At 43.6% G+C, this 18674-nt stretch overlaps 1 protein-coding gene across 6 annotated transcripts in view; it reads left to right on the forward strand.

The window, feature by feature from the left end:
• The window catches only part of AFG2A (AFG2 AAA ATPase homolog A), a 225264-nt gene that overhangs the window by 167160 nt on the left and 39430 nt on the right, over positions 1 to 18674 (forward strand). For 3 of the 6 annotated variants that reach the window (XM_064149943.1, XM_064149954.1, XM_064149955.1), the window contains one exon: positions 12456 to 12620. In XM_064149943.1, the coding sequence (XP_064006013.1) occupies positions 12456 to 12620 (165 nt within the window). Of the gene's footprint in view, positions 1 to 12455; positions 12621 to 18674 lie in introns of those variants that run through there. The other 3 variants (XR_010303720.1, XR_010303721.1, XM_064149948.1) reach the window with 2 other exon arrangements.

Genomic DNA, 18674 nt, shown 5'->3' on the forward strand with positions numbered 1-18674 from the left:
GGTTGTTTTGCAGGTAACCTAGATCCAACAGACCAACAGACACTTGTGAACAAAAGAAATAAGGAAAAAAAGGCAAAAGGTAAGCTAAAACCCAAGTAGACATAATGGGAACCACAGTAATTTTCGACTCTGATAATGCGATACCAAAACAAGCTATAGGCAAAACAAGCATCTCCACACTGCATGGCAGTAAGGTGAGAACAAAGTGTCCAGAAAGAAATAGTGCAGTACACCAGTGAGACAGCATCAAGGAGATTTAAGTGTTGATAGTCCACAGTTTAAAACTGATCTGTGAGTCTTCCCCTGAAATTCTGTTTCCACCTTAACAGTTGGATGTGAACGCTGGAAATCTACCAAAGGTACAGACAGACGTCTAAAAGCTTTTGAAAGTAAATGCCTTGGGGAAATAGTAGGTATTAAATGGAATGAATTTATAACAAATACTGAGATTCATCAGGGAGTTGAACAAGACATAATCTCCTAAATTATCCAGAAATGAAGATGGAAATATCTAGGATATGTGGTAAGAATGAACCCAGATCTGATGCCAGACTGTCTGCCATGGCAGGAATGCCTTCAGGCTGACTGTAGAAGATGTAAAAGGGGCTGACCAAAGAATTCCTTCATTGAAAAGTGCTTAGAGATGGAAACATCACAAGTAACTTCACAAAGCAGGGGACAGTCAAAGAGAAAGCCAGATGGACAGCAATCAGTGGAGTCACAAATGTGTTTGAAGGAACTCTTGCCAGTGTAGGGAAAAAATGTGAGTTGGATGGCACCAAAGGTTTTCATCTAATACTTCAAGTCTATTAGGGGCTATAAACACTTGGCAGACTTGTAAAATGATTTCAGGACTTTTATCAGCACCACTCCAGGCCTAATGACTAGAAGGTACATATTTTAATCCCAGAGTCCAAGTTCAGGCTGTCACTGGAAATTGGCAGCTGCAGTAAGTTCTATAATTTATGTAAACTCAGCACCACCCGCAAGTTTCTAAGATCAACACACAAAGTGGTTTCTGCTGGTATGAGGGAGAAAACCACCAGGTTGTCTTCCTGCATCCGGGTGGAGGAAGTCAGTGATTGTCTGCTTGCAATAATAAGAGCAGGCATGGCTGCCAGGGCCCTTTCTTCAAGCAGAGTATCTTGGCTTCTGACCCAGCCAGTGAACCGCTGTTCTTAATTAGCCTCTGTCTTGACTATATTAGTATCCTGGCATCTAGCTGTCTGGGATTTTGTAGTCAGGCATGCAGCTCCCTGGCATGACCCACATACACCTCTGGAAATGTTGTCACCTGTGCTGTTATTCTGGTGCCATCCAAGGTGACCACATTTGGCTGTTCCTCATGTGCTGGCCTGGCTTCAGCGTGGCCCCTTAGCTGTGTGGTGCGTGATGCCTGTCTGCTGCTAGATGCCCTACATCGAGAGGTGCTTCACTGTGCAAGCATTACTTCACAGATGCTGATTGGAGACCTCTTTCCTACTGTATCTGTTTTGTTGGGTTTTATTTCCTCAATTTGTAACTAAGATTGATTGAGTTCAATTTTTGAAAGGGGGAGAGGGCTTCGTCGGTGTTCAGAGATCTGGACTGCCAGCTAGTGAGTTAAAAATATATATATAGTGTGTCCTCTGGTAAATCAAAAGCATGGTTGGGATTTGGTGGCCTGGGAAGAGGCATCCTGTATTGTTTTTTCTGCTCAGCAGGCTCCTGCCTGGCCTCCAGCTATCCCTTTGGCAGGGAGACAGCCTCATTGGCAACACCTGCCAGCCTCAGGGAGATATCTGCTAAACTTTAGCCTGTCTCAAATGGTGTTGACAACTGCAGTGTACCCAGTATGTGTTAGTTACAAAGGGGTTGCACCTCCCAAAGAGAGGGGTTTGAACCAGGATTTGGTTGTTTGACTCCCAATCTCTTTGGAATGTAAGCCTCAAGACAGGTTTTTAAGAGGCGAGATCCCCTGAGTTTCTGATTTCAAGTACAAATGAATGATACTCCTTATATCATGACTCGATTCTCTCTGCAGGTTTCCTTTAGCTAAAAGCTATTGTGACCGGTATCTACTTCATTGCTTCAAATGTTCTTGCAGAGCCATGGTAGTAAAATAAGATCTTTCAAATAATGAAAACCAGAAGCTTTCTTGGGTTACTTTTTTTTCCCCCTGACATGGTGTTGGCTGTGCCGACGGAAAGTCATTGATTGCCTTCTGAAACTGTTTCTGAATTGCTTCCTCGATGCTGCCCATCTCTTCTTTCTTTAGAAGCAGCTTGTTTCACATACCTGCTTTATTCCATAAACATTCCTTTTATGCTTTATCTGCAGTTTGTTAGGTTGGTCTGTAAAATGTTGTCATCGGCCAGGTGAAGATATCAAGGGTGGTCACTGGGGTAAGCAGGTATCAACAGTGCTTAGAGTGATGTGACAAAAGGTTATGTAATATGGATTGTGCAGCTTTATAAATATATCTGGTGTGCAGTGCATGTTTACTGAGTCTTGAGAAGAGTTTATGGCATGCACTGTTAATGAATCCTATGAGAACAGAATGTAGGAGGTGAAAAGCTGTTGCAAGGAAGGTACTGATGGAGCTGACCTGCTGTGGATTTTTGTCATTTGAAGCTAAGTTGTCTCTGTGAAGAGAACCTCATCCTGTGCTGGGATCAGTCAGAGCAAAAGCATAGTTTAGGTATGGAGAATGTTGTATTATGTGGTAGATCTTTGTTACAACATTTGAAAGCTTCTGAGGAGAATTGTAATATTTTGGCAGGAGCTCAAAATTCTCTTTTCTACAAGGAACAGGTTTGGTGGTGTTTTTTTTTCTCTAACATGTCATTTTGAGGTTACATGGTAACATCTGTCAGAGCTATGCTAACCTCGTGTCATCCAGCTGTTCTAATTGTGGTATTTTCCTTCCTTTTCCTTCCCTTTCCTCTCTTTTATGCTTTCCCTTTCTCCTCCCTACGAAGGAAAAAAAAAAAAAACAAAAACCCCAACCCAACAACAACAACTAAAAAACAACAAACCAACAAAAACCATCTCCTTTTATACTGAAACTTCAGGTGGAATGAAGTGGTTATAAAAGCATCTGTCAACACAGGAATAGTTTGCCAAGTTAAGTATTTGGGTTGGAAGCTATGCCTTCCCAACTGCTTGAAAACAGGAAGTATCTCTGTTAAGTGATGGATAGCTCTACTTTGCTGAGAGGAAGAAAAGGCTTTTTTCCCCCCCTTTTCTTTCTTTCTTTTTTTTTCTTTCATTTTTTTTTTCTTTCTTTCTTTTTTTTTCTTTCTTTCTTTTTTTTTTTTTCCTTTCTTTTTTTTTTCCTCTTGGCTAATAAATGAGTTCTGCAGTTGTTCCATGTATGTATAAAAAAGAAAACCCAAAAGACCCCTCTAAAAACGTGTTCATGGGTGTACATGTCTCTGTGTATATATATATATATGTCTCTCTGTGTGTATGGATATACAAACTGAAAGAAAAAAAACCCCAACCAAAAAACCAACTCCAAAACCAACAATCCACTTTGTACATGATCAGTCCCTGTCAGAAGCCAGCCCAGGCACATCTTATCCCAGTGATTCCTGTAAAGCTCTCAAAATCTGTCAGAAACAGCCTGCAGGATTGCAACGGCTCCTGGGTGATTAATTGCCAAGAGTCTGGTTCCAGGTTCCATTACATGTAATTGTTATCTTTTCTTAAAGGGGTTCTTTTATTAAATACCTCCACCCCCCCCCCCCCCAAAAAAAAAGGGGGGGGGGAAGAAAAAAAAGGAAAAAGAAAAAAGAAAAAAAAAAGGAACTGACATTCCTGAGGTTTTGCACCTCTTAGACAGGAGCATGGAGGACTCTCTTATGTAAACATACACTGAAGAGGGTGTGTTACATTGTTTATTAGCTGATGATGGATTTCCCCCCCCCCCCCCCCCCCCCCCCCCCGAGTTAATTTTAACTTTACTAAAAATAATAGAAATGGGGGAGGAAGAGGTGCAGAGCATTTAGAGAAGAGGGGGAGTTCTAGCGCCTTCACATCAAAACCTCTCGGTGCTACCCAGCAAGTGGCCAAGGACTAGATTGTCCCTTGCTCCTTACTAAAGCAGCCCCAATCTAAGACATCCTCTATCTGCCCACCGTTGTGGGCAGACAGAGGACATGGGGAGAGAACAAGATTTGGTGTCTGAAAACCACCTTGCAGAGGAAGCTGGCGCTGCAGCTGTGAGCTGAGACCCTGCCAGTCAGCACAGGTGCAAGGAAGGGACAGTGTAGCTGCAGCCCAGTGAGCAGAGAAAGGGCAGTTAAGTGCTGGGTTTTGCAGAGTTTGTGGCTTTAAACCTTGTGTTTGAGTGCCTGAAAAGTATGGGCAGACTATGGAGAATCTTCATTTTTTTCTAAGACCATAGTCACAGAGCAGAGGGTAGCAGAGCCTGATCACCTATTGGTGCCTCCATATCTCTGAACACATGCAAGAGGTTTGACCTGGAGCTGAATTTCTGTGGTGCCAAACTGGAGTATCTGGAATCTAATCAGTAGGGTTGCTTGGATTTGCACAGCTTTCACTGTTAAAAATGTGCTGTGTTACTGACAGGTTTAGACTTTTATAGATGGAGGCCTGGGCAAAGCTTGGCTCCTAGTGAATGCTGTGCTGATTCCTGCCAACTGGCCAATTTAACTGTTTGAGATACCAGGGAAGAAAAGCATGGAGATACTGGTTCTGCAGCTGCAGAGTATCTGCCTGCAGATCTTTCTGCCAAGAGAAGTGATTGAAACTTGGTTTCTTGAGATATTTTAATCCTATCTGAACAAAACCACATAAAAACGTGCTCTGGTATTGTCTGCATGGGCCAAGGAGCACATTGTTCCTCACGGTTATGTTTACACGGTCTCATTGCTGCAGCAGAACAAGTCTCCTCAAGTCTTCTTTCTCCACAATTCCCCTTCAATTAGCTGTATTAATCAAACTCTCAGTGGCAGGACTGGGATCTACAGTGCCTGGGACAGTGATAATACTCTGATTTTAAAAATGGGGAAATGTAGCTGCATCCAGCTTCGTGCAGATTTGGAAAGAGAAGTCTGGCTTTTTGCAGGCTTTTTCTCCTTCTGCATCTCCAGGCTGTTTCTTTAGATGGTGGAGAGATGGTGACTGGCTTCTGTCTGGTGCAGAAAGGACCATGGGATTTGAGCTTAGGAGGAGGCAGGAGGGCAGAGCAGCCTCTTCCCTGAGCTGTTTAGATAAGGTAGTTGAATAATCACTTGGCACTACACAGTGCCCCCAAAGGCACAGGCACATCTACCTTCAGCCTGGGGCAGCCTGAAATCCCATGGCTTGGCAGTGAGGCAAGAGCTGTGGTGCAGATGCCAGACTTCAGGCAGCACAGTGGGTGCTGGGGCAGCCTGTGGTGAGCCAGCCCTATGGTGAGCACTGTGTGGTGGTAGTGTGGTGGTGGTAGTGGTTAGGGACTCAGCCCACAGTGGCACCTCATCCATGCCTGACAGCAGATGTCAGGGGAAGAAAATGAAGTCAAAAGTGATTCTGAACGCCTTGACCATGTGGAGGCTCAACGTGCTTTCAGGGCAACTCTGGGAATTTTGGCTTTCTTGAAGCACTTGCAGCATTGCCTGTTTTCAACTTAATTATTTAAATAATGCTCATATCTGCTGAAAAGCACCACCATAAAGGAAACAAGCAAGTTGCTGTGAAACATGCAGAAGCAGAGTATGTCACTCAAGCAAGTGGTTCCTCTTGAGTCAAGGCAGTTCTTCTCCTGGGTTTCCTCTTATAGGGAAGGATAAATTTAAGGGTTGGACTTGATGATCTATGCGGTCTCTTCCAACCTTGGTGATACTGTGATAAATTTATTATTTTCCTTCATACTAGAACTTTGTATTTCACTGTAAGAGTGGTTGTAGGGATATCTGAGGTGTGAGTTCCTCTCAGTAACCAGCAAAGGGAGCAATTCCAGGAGATACATTGAATTCCATGGAAAAGTTTCCTCATGTTGATGAGATGAGCTGGAAATGAATAAAAATCAGTAGTTGAGGGAAAAGGATTAAGTAATGGTAGTAGAGCTGGAGGGATAAGCAAAACGAGCAGAGGAATCAGATAGCAGCAGAAGCATTTGGCTGCTTAGCAGTGAAGGAGAGATAGATGATTGTATTTCTTATTCTTCAGGTGGTTCACTCTCCATATCGCTTCATCTTGGTTTGGGCTCAGATGTTATAAACTGTCTCCCTGTTGAAGTTTGCTGTTTGTCGTGCTTGCTCTCTGCCTTTAATTAGCACCCAGGTTAATGCCTGAGTAAAACGTTCCCGCTGTGCTCGCTGCCACTCAATAGCGCGCATTCTTCCCCAACACCTGCTGTCAGACCTATCATGTCTTTTCTTGTCAACTTGCACAATGCTCCGGGTCTTGAGCAAGGCTGACACGATGGAAGGGCTGTACAGAAATCTATGTGGAAGGTGAAGCCTTTGCGCAGGGACTGATGACAGGAGGCTGCAGTATTTTGTAGGAGCTAATTTCCAGTAACGTCTAATAAAGTGGTGTTTGCAAATGCAGTTTTTGAAGTAGTGGATGTACTACAGGCTGAAGAAGCAAAGTGCTCCACCCTGAGAGGAATTGTAAGTGTTGTGTAACGACAACAGGGAGTAATCTGCACAGATCTTTGGGAGAAGTACAAGGGTGGTGACCAGCAAACAAGTCATCAAAGAGGGGAACTGGTTAGAGATGTTGGCATGTGCTGATGGTGGTGACAGACGTTGGCACAGAGGAAGAAGGAGGGGAGAAGGAAGAATGTGAGGAAAGGGGCTCTTGGCAAGGAAAAAACAGTATTGCTTGACTCAAGAGCCTGTAATTACACGACTTCAGCCTTGTGACACAGCAAACAAGTGTGTCACTTGAAATGGAGGAAGCTGAGGTTGCCTCCTGAGGCAGCTCATGCCAGTTGAGGAGGGGGGCATGTAAACTTTGTGGAAGAATAGAACTTAGCTCTCCCCTGGACTGTGGAGTTTAGGTCCTTGATAGTGACACTCTAAATCTGTGCTTTTCCCTTAGCCCCTTCTAAATTTGGTAGTTATTCCATGGTTGCAAAAGCCTTCAGTAGCCTGTCTAGCAAACAGGATGGATGAGTTTCCTGTACTTGAAGCTTTCAAAGATCCTAAACCACCAAGTGCTTCCTGGTCTGTTGTGTTGCAAGCATGACCTACTCTGGCACAGAGTGGGAACGAGCATACCAGGCACCGAGGTGAGCCTCAGAAGCGTAGGAGAAGCACCTTTATGGGAGCCGGTTTCACTCCGGCAAGAGATAAATGTGATGGCACAAGAAAACCTTTTCATGGTTGTTAACAAACTCACTTCCTTAGCCTTTTACCTTAATACTCTGCACGTTTGCATCTGTCCCAACATGGGCAGAAACATTTAAAGGATCTCACAAGCAGTTTTTGCTTGCACAGACTGCAGGAGGAATGAGTATGACTGACTTTAAAATGCTTTAGATATGTTCAAACACTGTAGTGGTGAAAGTGAAAATATTTGCATTGCCAAATCAGATTATAAGATACAGAGCAGCTCTCGTGTTCGGGAGCCTGTGTAAGTAGGGACCACAACCAGGGCTCATAAACTCCAATTGTTAATTTAAATTGGAAGGAATTAATAGCAAAGGAAGCAGATTGTTCTGTTTCTGCTTCCAGCCCTCTCGTTTTCAGCTGTGGTCTAATCCCAGTGGACTCCAAGGGCAGGATTCAACTTTTAGTTGCATTTTTTTTTTGGTTCTACATTAAAGTACATTTATTTGCTTGAAAGTAAATGTCTTAAATTTGATATAAAAATCTGTTCCTGCTCGTGGAGATTGACTGCAGCAGAGAACATGCAGTACAATTAAATCTCCAGATGAACTTGGTACCTGCTGAACATACCTGCTTTCTCTTTCACACCTCATTGTGCTGTTTACTGGGCAGCTTATGTTTTGCTATGCAAGCTACAATTTGGTAATGAAATTTTTGTCAGTTTGCTACTTTTTTAAAAAAAATATTGTTATTATATGCATTTTTTCTGATGTCAGGTTAACTTTTGCACTGTTTCTGTGTGACCTTTTGTTACAAGAGTTTTGTTTAAGAGTTATTTTGATGGGTTGGGCAGTAGCTGGTGAAGTACATCAGCAGGAAGAAAATTAGTAAAGCCCTAAGGTTAATTCTAGTCCATTCTTAACAGGAACCACCAATATTTACCTGGCTTTACTTATCTAAGTTTTCTAAGTTGAAATAATTATCTTCATAATTGCACACAAAATATGCATTTTTGAACAAGCTGTCTTTTCCAGTGATATATTTTGAAGTATATTTTAGTTGCTGAAGAGCTGGAGCATTTACTTTTGAAAAGGGGACAGTTTTTAATGAAAATGTGTTTTGGCTATCAATGATATCATGTGCTACCTTATCCCATTTTCTTAGTGCTCCCCTGTAGAATATTTATCTGTGTACCACAGTGCACTTAGACCCCTTTCATAACTGTTGTGGTAACAACAACAACAAAAAAAATCACATAAACTTGCAAAAGAATTGCTTAATGGTATGAAGGATTCTGGTTTCTACCAAAACCCCAATTACTTAATTTTGTGCCCTTCCTGGCCTACATAAATTATGCAACCCTTACATCTCAACATCAGTGAATTATGTAGCTCTGCACACACATCAATTAATTTTGGCCCCATCAACTTCCCACCTTCTGTGTGCTCTTAGCCTCAAATCAGTTCTGCATCTCCCAGCCGCGAGCGGTTAATTTTGTACTCCCAGCAGCGCATATCTGCCTGAACCTGCAGCCCAGCTTCAACATTTCACCCTCCCCCACCTGCCTCTCCTGCGTGGCCAAGCCACTGCCTTCTCCTGCCGAATTCCTCCTACAGCTGAGCAACGAGGATCAATCCAGGTGCCTTCACCTCCTGCCTCCCCAATGGGCCACTCCAGATCCCCGTGCACTCCATGAGCAGCAGTGCTGGTCCACAGGCAACCTTGGAGCTCTTATCGCTCTCCTTGCAGATTTCAAAGTGCAGATTGCAAGACTGACGCTCCATCTCCTGGAGTGGCCTGTGAAATTCATGACTTGCATGGAGCAACCACCACTAGGGAGAAATAGCTTCTAGGTGTGTAAGAAAAGTGACATTGAGGAAAACAGTAGTGCTAGCAACCATCAAACTCTGAGCTGCTGGCAGCAGCAGAACTATACATGACCAGGGCCCTGGTATTCAAGCTGACACCGCTGCTAGAGGTGTCCACATCAAGTACAACAGTAGACTTCTCTAAGCAACTTAAAGTGAGCTCATTTTCTTCTAGAGGAAACCAGTGTGCAAAAACATCAAGAGGGGTATCTTGTTCCCTTATTGGTAGCCTCTATGTGCAACTCAGTTCTGAGTCCTCAAATATTTTGGCCAAAGAGTAAAAATATCACCATGAGAAGTATATGCAGAGAACAAGAGCTTGAGAGAGCAACACAATGTCCTGCAAATGACAATGGCCTCAACTTGCTATTGCACTCTGATTGTCTTCAGACCAGTGAGCAGCAGAGCATCTCTGCAGCCCACCTATGGCCTCTCACTGGGGATGTACCTTCCAGTAACACAGAACGGGTCAAAGCAGGCCTCTTCCTCAGTCTCTCCTTTTGCTTTTAGTTCCTCAGGAGCATAGAGGGGAGGGGGCTGGTGCCTTGCCAAAGGGACATGGATGGTGACAGCAGGGTAAGGAGCAATGGGGCTGTGCTTAGGGTCACTCATTTCCCATCTGGTTGGACTGTCAGGAGGGCTGGTGGAGACCAGCTCAGAGTTCAATCTGCTTTTTTCTCTGGGGGAGGCTGAAGGGAATCTGACTCTTCTCTCAAGTGAGGTTACAGAATATTTTCTCTGCTCTCTTTTTGTCTATGTCTATTTAAGCAGCAAGCCCTGCAGAGACTGACTTGTGCTTTTTTTGTACGGTTCCCAGCACATCTGGCCGTCTTGGATAAGGTCCCTGGGCTTGATTGTAGCAAAAAGTAATGATAGCCTGTTTAAAACTTGGGCCTCCAACTATGACTATATATAAAATGCAAAGCATTTGGGACAAACTGGAGGAAAGTGGATTTTTCTTACTGGAGCACAAAACATACATTCACTCTTCTACATCCGCTGTTATGCTTCGCAAGCATGGCTGCTCCATTGCTCCATTGTGTTAGGAGACTGAACCTCAGAACTGAAAACCAAGGTGACACCAGGGGAGTGCTTGCTCCCAGCTGACTGGCTTCAAGCTTTTTTCCTGTCTCACTTGCACAACAGCCACGGCCACTCAGCAGTGTGAAGCTAAGCTTGCTCTAGAGAACATTCTAATTAGCTAAGCATCCTGATGAAACCTGCCTTGATTTAAGAGGCACACACCATACTCATGTGAACATTTCTTGTTCCTTCTAAATAATAGAATTAGCTATGGGCACTTCCTTAAGAGCATGCAGAACACAATTGCAATGTAATTCCTCTCCCTCCAAGCCTAGTCTTGAAACATGCAAATTTCTCTTTCAAGTGTGTTGGCAAAAGAATGGCAATATCCTGATACGCGCATGAGTTAGACTCGGAATTACACATGGTTGAGTTATCATCAGTGGGGTGAGTTCCTTGGTGAATATATCAAGTGTCCTGTGGAAAGTAGCACAGTCTGCTGAGGAGAAAGCAGTAGCTGGCTTGATTCTTGCTCTCTTTTGTAGGGATCCAGCATGGGCTGATGCAGGGGGCAGGGTACCCGCCTGGATGTGATGGACCTTTAGTCTTCCCTGTACAGCCTTCCTTATATAGCTCCGTGCAGCGCACCACAGTGCAGTGCTCTTTCTGCTGAGCCTTTTCATGTTCTGTTTTAAAAATAACAAGACATCTCTTAACATTCAGGATACATTTTTCCACTCTGAAGCACCACAACAGTCTTTTTAAAGCAACTCTAGGAAGGGTGTTAACTTGATCAATGCTGTGCAGGAAGGAAAGCTCTTTCCTACTATTTTTTCAGAGTGACTTTCACTGACATGATCAGGCTGGGAAAGGACTTATTGGCTGACAGCCCAGGACAGCCATGCAGTATCTCTAGTCATCTGGAACTCAAACTACTCTGCCCAAGGGAGAACCATAACATAAAAACAATTTAGGTTACATGCTGGATCTTATAAACATTGTTCAGTTTTTAAAAAGATCAGGTTAAATTCTCTTTATGTGCATTTGCTATGCACAGGTTTGCTTATTCTTTCTGATGTCAAGTAAGAAATGCTGGGTGGGTTTTTACTTCTTTACTGTTAGATGATTTTCAAAACTCTTGGAGGTTTTTAATAATATAGAGAAGTGAACTTTCTCTCTTCTCAAATCTGTAAGAGCATGGCTTCTTCTATGTGTTGTTTCTTATATAGATAATGTTTACTTTTTGACCCGTTCGGGAAGCTTAGAGTCACAGAAAGACTTGTTGGAGCAGCCTTCCAGAGGCCTTGAAGTCCCCCTCCAACACAACATGAAACTGTCACCAGCATCAGCTCGGGGAAGGCTTGGCTTCATTTACCTGAGCTGCAAAACCCCTGAGGACAGAGTTTCCACAGCCTCTCGATGACCTGCTCAAGGCTGTGCTTCTGTTCTAGAGACTTCTTCCTCCTGTCCAGTCTGAACCCTCCACACTGCTCTTTGTGGCCATTGTTCCCTCATGTTGCCTGTCACTGCTACCCAGAATTTACAGTGTCACCCTCCCACCTCTCCAGCGTATCTATAACCTGCGTAACCCTGGGGAATGTGTATGAAAATGCACGGGGAAGGCCTTAGCTTGCAGCTGTATTCATGTTGAATTTTCAGAGAACAAAAACCCAGAGGTTTTCCAGCAGTTCCAAGCTGGTGCTAAAATATATTTACCACAGTGCAAGTCTGTGGGGTTTTCCCTCTGTTTCTGAAGGGATCATTGGTCTTGGTCTGTTGTTACCTTGTTTTGTGTAAAAGAACTCTCCGAGTAATCTCTCTTCTGCAAGCATGTGCAGCTCTAATCACCTGGGATAAGGCAACATGAATCCAGAATGTAAGCTTCACTTCAAAAATATTTGTTTCTCCACTGTCTCGATCGAAGATCTGAACTTGAGATGTGTCCATTGCCACCTGTCCTTCTGCCAAGTCCTAACATTCCAGCACACCTTGCAGCAAGCCCAAAATGATTATTTTAGGAAAGTGACTGTGGTTCCTTTATTCCTTTATGCTACTAAATTTATTCCAGGAACTGGTATTTGTCAGGCTGAGTAGCCTTGCTGTCTTTGCAGTGATGGATCCATTGTAGCACAGAGTAGCCCCCCTTGCACGTAGCTCGAATCTTCTTCTGCAGCTTGCTTTTGACGACATTGTTGGTTACTTGGCAGCATTGTTGTTTTTGATTGAGTTGTGGTTTTTACTTTCTTGATATGATGTGCCCTGTGCTGTAACTTTTCCTGTGGTGCTTCTCTTGCAGGCCTTGCTGAGACCAGGACGAATAGACAGAATTATCTACGTGCCCTTGCCAGATGCAGCCACTCGTGAGGAGATCTTCAAGCTGCAATTTCGGTCCATGCCAGTCAGTGAGGAAGTCTGTTTAGCAGAGCTTGTTCAGCACACACAGAAGTATTCAGGAGCAGAGGTAAAACTTTTTGAATGTCAATGACCATGAGATCAGTGCACTTGATAAGTTGAAATCAAGTATCATCCGGTTCTTGAGTCTTCCCAAAAGTGGTGGTGATGAATTCTGAATGTTTGTTTGATTTCTGTGTTTCTGCTCAGAAAGCAGATTACAACTGGGGTCTGTTTTCCTGCAAGATCTCCATCAGAGGATTGTTACCAGGGGAAGAGACCTTTCCAGGTTAGCCTTGGTATGCTCACGAATGCCCTTGTGAAGGATATGCTGCCAGGAGGAGTGGAGGGCTGTGTGACCAGATGCCTTTAGACTGCCCAGGCAGTTCACCTGGGTCTCCCCACATCCCTGGAGATCTTTTGCATTTAAAATTGTGAGCTCAGATGAAGAGAGGAGAGACAAAGTTATGAGACAGCATAGGGGAATTACAAGGGAAATCACTGGTCACTGTGAAGCTCATAGTTTCCTATTCTGTATGATCAAGACCTCACAGCAGCGCCTATTGTTCCAGTTCGTTGCTGTTAGTTAGTCAGCTTCTGACAATGGACGTCAGACAATTATTTCCTGTCCTGGGTAGGAGAAACTTTTTCAGATGCTGCTGCCTGGCAGTTACAATAAGTTTTTGTACATTAGCGGTCACCACTGAGTATCATTCATGTTAGTGTCTCATGAAAGGGTACTTCATTCTTTCCTCATTTTGATTAGTTGAAAGTAATTATATTACTTCAACAATTCAAAGAATGTTATTAAGGTTGCCAAGCTCTTAAAAAGGCATGAAATAGCAGAATTAAAATTTCCACCTTCCTGTAGCCAGTCCTAGCGTGGCGTTATCACATCATCCTTAGTTACAGTCACCGTCCCCTTTTCCACAGCAGAGTGGAAAATGTGATGTGCTTACCTCTGTTCTCTCATCTTTCTTCGTGCTCTTTGCAAGGGCAGGGAAATAAGCTAAGTTTCTGTCCTGGTCCAAAAGGGCTGGTGGCTGTGGAGTACTGGTGTGAAATCCTGTACTAATGAAGACCCTTCTTGACTGACTGGTCACTGGATATGCTCCCAGGCAAGACTTTTGCTTCTTCAACTGTCACTTAGATGCTGGCATGATGTAAAATTCTGCATTGCCTACCAATAACCTCTGGCTGGTGAGGGCACTGCCGTGAGTGCTCCTAGCCCAAGGGATGGGGTCAGACCTTGCCGTATGCAGCAGCAGCATCTGGGCTGTCTTCCAGGCTCATTCTGAGAAGCTGTGTCAACGGCAGACACCAAAGTCAAACCCGCAAGAGCTTTCCTTCTCCTCAGCACAGGACAAACTGTGCTGTGGGAAGGAATGAATGAAGGCTGCGTAATGAGCTAAGCTGGTTTGCATAGCACATCTTTCTGTGGCACAGTCTGGCATCTCATAATGACAAAAAAAAAGGCAACACTGTAAAGGACTGCAGGTTTTAACGTTGGTCTGGAAAGCCGTCACAGGAACATAGGATGTTAGGAGTTGGAAGTGACCTCTGCAGATCATCGAGTCCAACCCCCCCTGCCAGAGCAGGACCATAGAATCTAGCTCAGGTCGCTGTCACAGCTCCATTGCCTCCAGGCTTCGAAGTTGTGTCTTGAAAAAGTACCATGTTTTCACCTGGATGCAGTGATGTGATTTCTGTTGCCCTGGGAAAATTTATCAGCCTCTAAAAAAACATAAATATAAACATATCTTCTGTTGTGTATGGAAACTGTCTTCTTACCAGGCAACAACTGCAATGCTTGTGTTTCTGAAATACCAAGTATATGGGGATTTCCTTTGGATCTGGATCAGCTGAGGCTCTAGTGGTGAATTCCTGTGTCTGGTCGATAATGAGACGCAAATGTCTTGGTGCTGGCTTTGTACAGAACCAAAAATAAGTTAATGGGTCAATGAGTGCAGCTACAGACTAGTTGCAGGGGAAAATAAAGCCTGCCTGCTTCTAATACAGCATTTCTAGTGAATTTGGTTCTTTTGCACCATTCAAGGAATTCTAATCACTGGGATGCAAAGAGTAAATACAAAAAAAGCCTCAGTCAGTGTTCCCTGGAAGAATATATTAAAAGTCCTGACAGTTGGCACGCACAGTGGCCAGTTTCATTGAAGCCTTTTCTTCCTAGTGTCTCCAGCTTCCCAGCTTTACAAATAGTTTCCGCTGTTGAATGGCAAGTTCCCATTCCACTGTTCTGCCCTTTGTTTAGAAAAAGAAATGGAAAATGCTGGGGGTTGTGACTGGAAGATGCTGTGTGAATAGCGAGCTGCGTGTAACGATGCATTGAATCATCCCAACATGAGCTGAATAAACAGCAAGTAAAGTGGGTAGTTCAGTGGGCATCTGGCTTCCAGCTTGGCCTTTTTGCAGATCAGATATTTGTATCTCTTTGCCTGGCACCACATAGGACCACTTATCTCCATTCACCTGCTGTATGGGCAATTCTCTTAATGAGTACCTTTGAAGATGTATCAAAATCCCACTGTTTCATGTGAGAGAAGATGGAAGGTAATTTCTGAGGGTGAATTACAGTTTCCTTCTCTTGTATGTAAGGGAAGATTAATGTAAAAGAGAGAAAAAATGTGCATTAGAGAAGCAGTGTCTGTACAGTTAGCCTTTATTATGCTAATAGTATGGATTAAACAAAGCCTCATCTCTCTAGAAATATTTGAGTCCGATCTTCATTTCTGCACTCTTCTGAAGTAGTGCTTGAGGCTTTTCTTCAGACATGCTTCAGCATCTGTAAATCAGGAAAGTAAGAAATTGTTCTTAGAAGTTTCTAAATAGCCTCAGAGCTGAGGTTGACATCAAGGATCATTCCTTCCTCCCTCTAAGGCAACTTCTTTGGCTGCATCTCTGCCCTGAAGGTATCTACTGCTTCTTAGGACCACCTCAGCCTCTTTTTAACTGAGTTGGTGTGACCAAGCCAGTCACGAGGCAGGCCTGGGGAGCTCTGCAGTAACCAGATGGCTCATTTGCCCTTGCACACAGGCCAGCAAGTTTCACCAGTGTGGAGGAGCACTCAGAGCTGCTCTTGTCTTTCCTAGGAAAATTCTGGTGAAGACCATGCCTAAGCAGCTGACACCTGGCATAGTTAAGCAGTGGCCTGTGCTCTGCTTGCTGGCACCTCCAGATGCTGTAGTTAGCAGGGAGCACTGCTAGGCATGGAAGAGAAACCTCTGCTCCCTGACAGTAAAAAAAGTGATTAGAATAATCATTGTGCTGCATCGAAACCTTCATGAAGTTTATCATCATGTTCATGCATTTTGCTTTGGGCAAAGTTGCAGGAAATCCAACTTTCAAAAATTGGATAACTTTTTAAAATGGTTTTATATAATTGAGATATCTCCATCTGGGGATTGTTCAGTTTGATCATAGCTTTTGCCTAGAGCATTTTCATTTTAATCCTTCATGCTGAGAGGTTTCATCTGTTTGAATTCGCACTGTGCTTTCTATAAAATGCGATTAATTAAAGGTCCAGAAGTATTCAAAAGCAGTGCTTTGAAATGCAAGCAGTTGTGAGTTCTCTGGGTCTCGTTTGTTTGCTTTTCGTGGTGCTGCTACAGTCCGCCTTGCTGTAGGAGAGATGCATCTTCTGCAGACCTTCCTGATTTGGGGTTCAGATGAGGTTTTCATTAATTCTTGGCTGTTCTCTGCTGTAACAGAAAACACCAATAGTCTCAGTGCACTTTCTAGTGCAAGAAGGAACCAAATCATGTACAAAATCTCTGGTAGGAAATGGCTTGTCTTGAACTTTTAAATTATACATTGCCTCGAGGAGAAAATAAGAAAGGTTGTGGTTGGAACCAGTCTTGTCCTAGAGGAAGGACGCTGACCTTTGTAGATGCAAAGGCTGGTGTCTTTGTTAGACCTGTGTGGGTCAAAAAAATGATTGTATCATTTGCCTTAACAGTTCAGTGGAAGGGCTGTGTCTGTTTTCAGATCCTTGGAGTTTGCTCTGCAAAGAAGGACAACCAAGGGATAAAGACAGTGTTTCCCTGCTGCAGAGACATTTTGTTCCAGAAAGTAGGTGACAAAAAGGGAAATACACCTACTAGAGTAAGGACTTTCTTTTACTGCCTGAGCCCAAGTCAGGTTATGGTTTTGTTAGCGTTTAGAAGGCAGTAGCAGACAGGGAGGTTTTAGGCAGAAGCTGACATGCAGTGTTGAGTTGGTTTGAGTTTAAAGTTGGTTAGAAGTAATGAAAAATTAAATATTCTGAACATGATGACAATATTCTTAAGACAAGTGTGGTTATAAAAGTAAGCTGGTGAGACTGAGTGCTTTTAAACTGGTGGAAAGCAGGTCATGGTGAAAGCAGAGGCTGGCATTGTTTCTATAGTATTATCAGTTTCCATGCTTACAGGACACAGTAGTAAAGTGGGAATCTGGGAACCTGTAAATCTTTCACTGGTTCTGAGTCAAAGCAGAATAGTTAATGTAAAAAATATCTTTCTCACTTTGCAATAACTCTCAATGGGAACACAGAGGATGGAGAGGGAAAAAAAGCAAGCCAATGAATTTTGCTCTGGCTGAAATGAGAGTGTGTTTGATGCCAAAAAGTATCTTTGCAGCGGCACACTGAAATAAATCAGCTAAAGCCTGTGACTCTTAAAATATGTATTCCAAAACATACACATTTTTGTTTACCAGATACTGACATATTTAAACTACAAACTAATAAAAAAGCTCTACAAACAACCAGAACCTCCACACACTCCTTTCTTATAGAGGAAGGTACCAACTACAAAAGAAGTGAGGGTGCTCTCCATCATAGGTGTTCAGGAGGGTAAAGAGTCTTTGAAAGAAGTTGGGAGAAGTTTGCTCTTCAGTAGAGTGTCAACAGTAAAGGTGACAGAGGTCTTAGATACATGGGGGAAAAGCGACAAATTAGGATGTGTTACCTTCTTTACATCTAACTTTACATGAAGGAAAAGATCTTCCAAACTCAAGAGAAAAGCTTTCTGCTTAACATTTTAAAGGTAATGGGTCTAATCCTATATGGTAGCCTAAACTGAGACAAAGGCTTTGGGGAGTGAAGGCATCAACAAAAGAAAGAAAAGCAAGGGAAATAGTGGCAATCATAGAATGCTTTGTGTTGGAAGGGACCTTTAAAGGTCACTTCTGCAAGTGAGCAGGGACAGCTTGATCAGGTTGCTCCAAGTCCCATCCAATCTGACCTGGAATTTTCCAGGGATAGGGCATCTACCACTTCTCTGGGCAATCTGGGCCAGTGTTTCATCACCCTCTGTGTTAAGGCTTTCTTCCCTATCGCTAGTCTCAATCTCCCCTTTTTAGTGTTTGTTCCTTTTATGCTCAGATGCAGTGTGTTCAATTCCCATTGAATTCAGAGCTGTGAAGGTGCTCAACACATCATGCCTTGGGACTGAGCTCTCAGATTTTGGCCTTCTAAAATGCCACCAAAAAATGTCTATGTGTCGTCCAAAATGTGTAGTTTGAAAACAGAGTTTGGGAGTCAAAGCATCTGTGGTTGAGGTGACTCTGGCCTGACTGCTGAGTGGCCTTCCCTTCTGAGAGTTTTCTGCTTTGCTGCACACCGGGATATGGTGTTAGAGGGCAATGCAATTTTCCAAGTGAGGAACACCGTCAGATTGAAACCCAGCAAGATTAAGGCCTCAGATGAACCTCTGAAGTTTCTCTTGGAAGGATGCGCAGCAGCTGTTCATTTATATCACTCATTGAAACATGAACATTTTTGTGTGGGTGGGTGAGGAAAAGCAGCTCAGCCTTCATCCAGTATGGATAACAAGGGATCACCACCTTCCTACACGCGGTTATCAGCGCCGAGGATGTGTTTGGCACAGGTGGCTGGAAGGTGAGGAAATACCTGGCATTCGGAATGTTTTCCAAATGTCAGTGTTTGGGATAAAGGAGATGAATCACCGGAAAGGAAATAGCTAACTACACAGGACTTCCCATGGGATTTTGCTTACTGCTGGTCTCACAAGCACCTTGTACGTGCGAAATGTGCTTGGGCAGATGGGGAAGGAGGGCAGTGGCCGCAGCTGGGTAGTCGCTCGTTGGCATGGTGGTGCCAAGCTGC

The sequence above is a fragment of the Pogoniulus pusillus genome, chromosome 10 (assembly GCF_015220805.1).
Source record: "Pogoniulus pusillus isolate bPogPus1 chromosome 10, bPogPus1.pri, whole genome shotgun sequence".
Lineage (NCBI taxonomy): Eukaryota > Metazoa > Chordata > Aves > Piciformes > Lybiidae > Pogoniulus > Pogoniulus pusillus.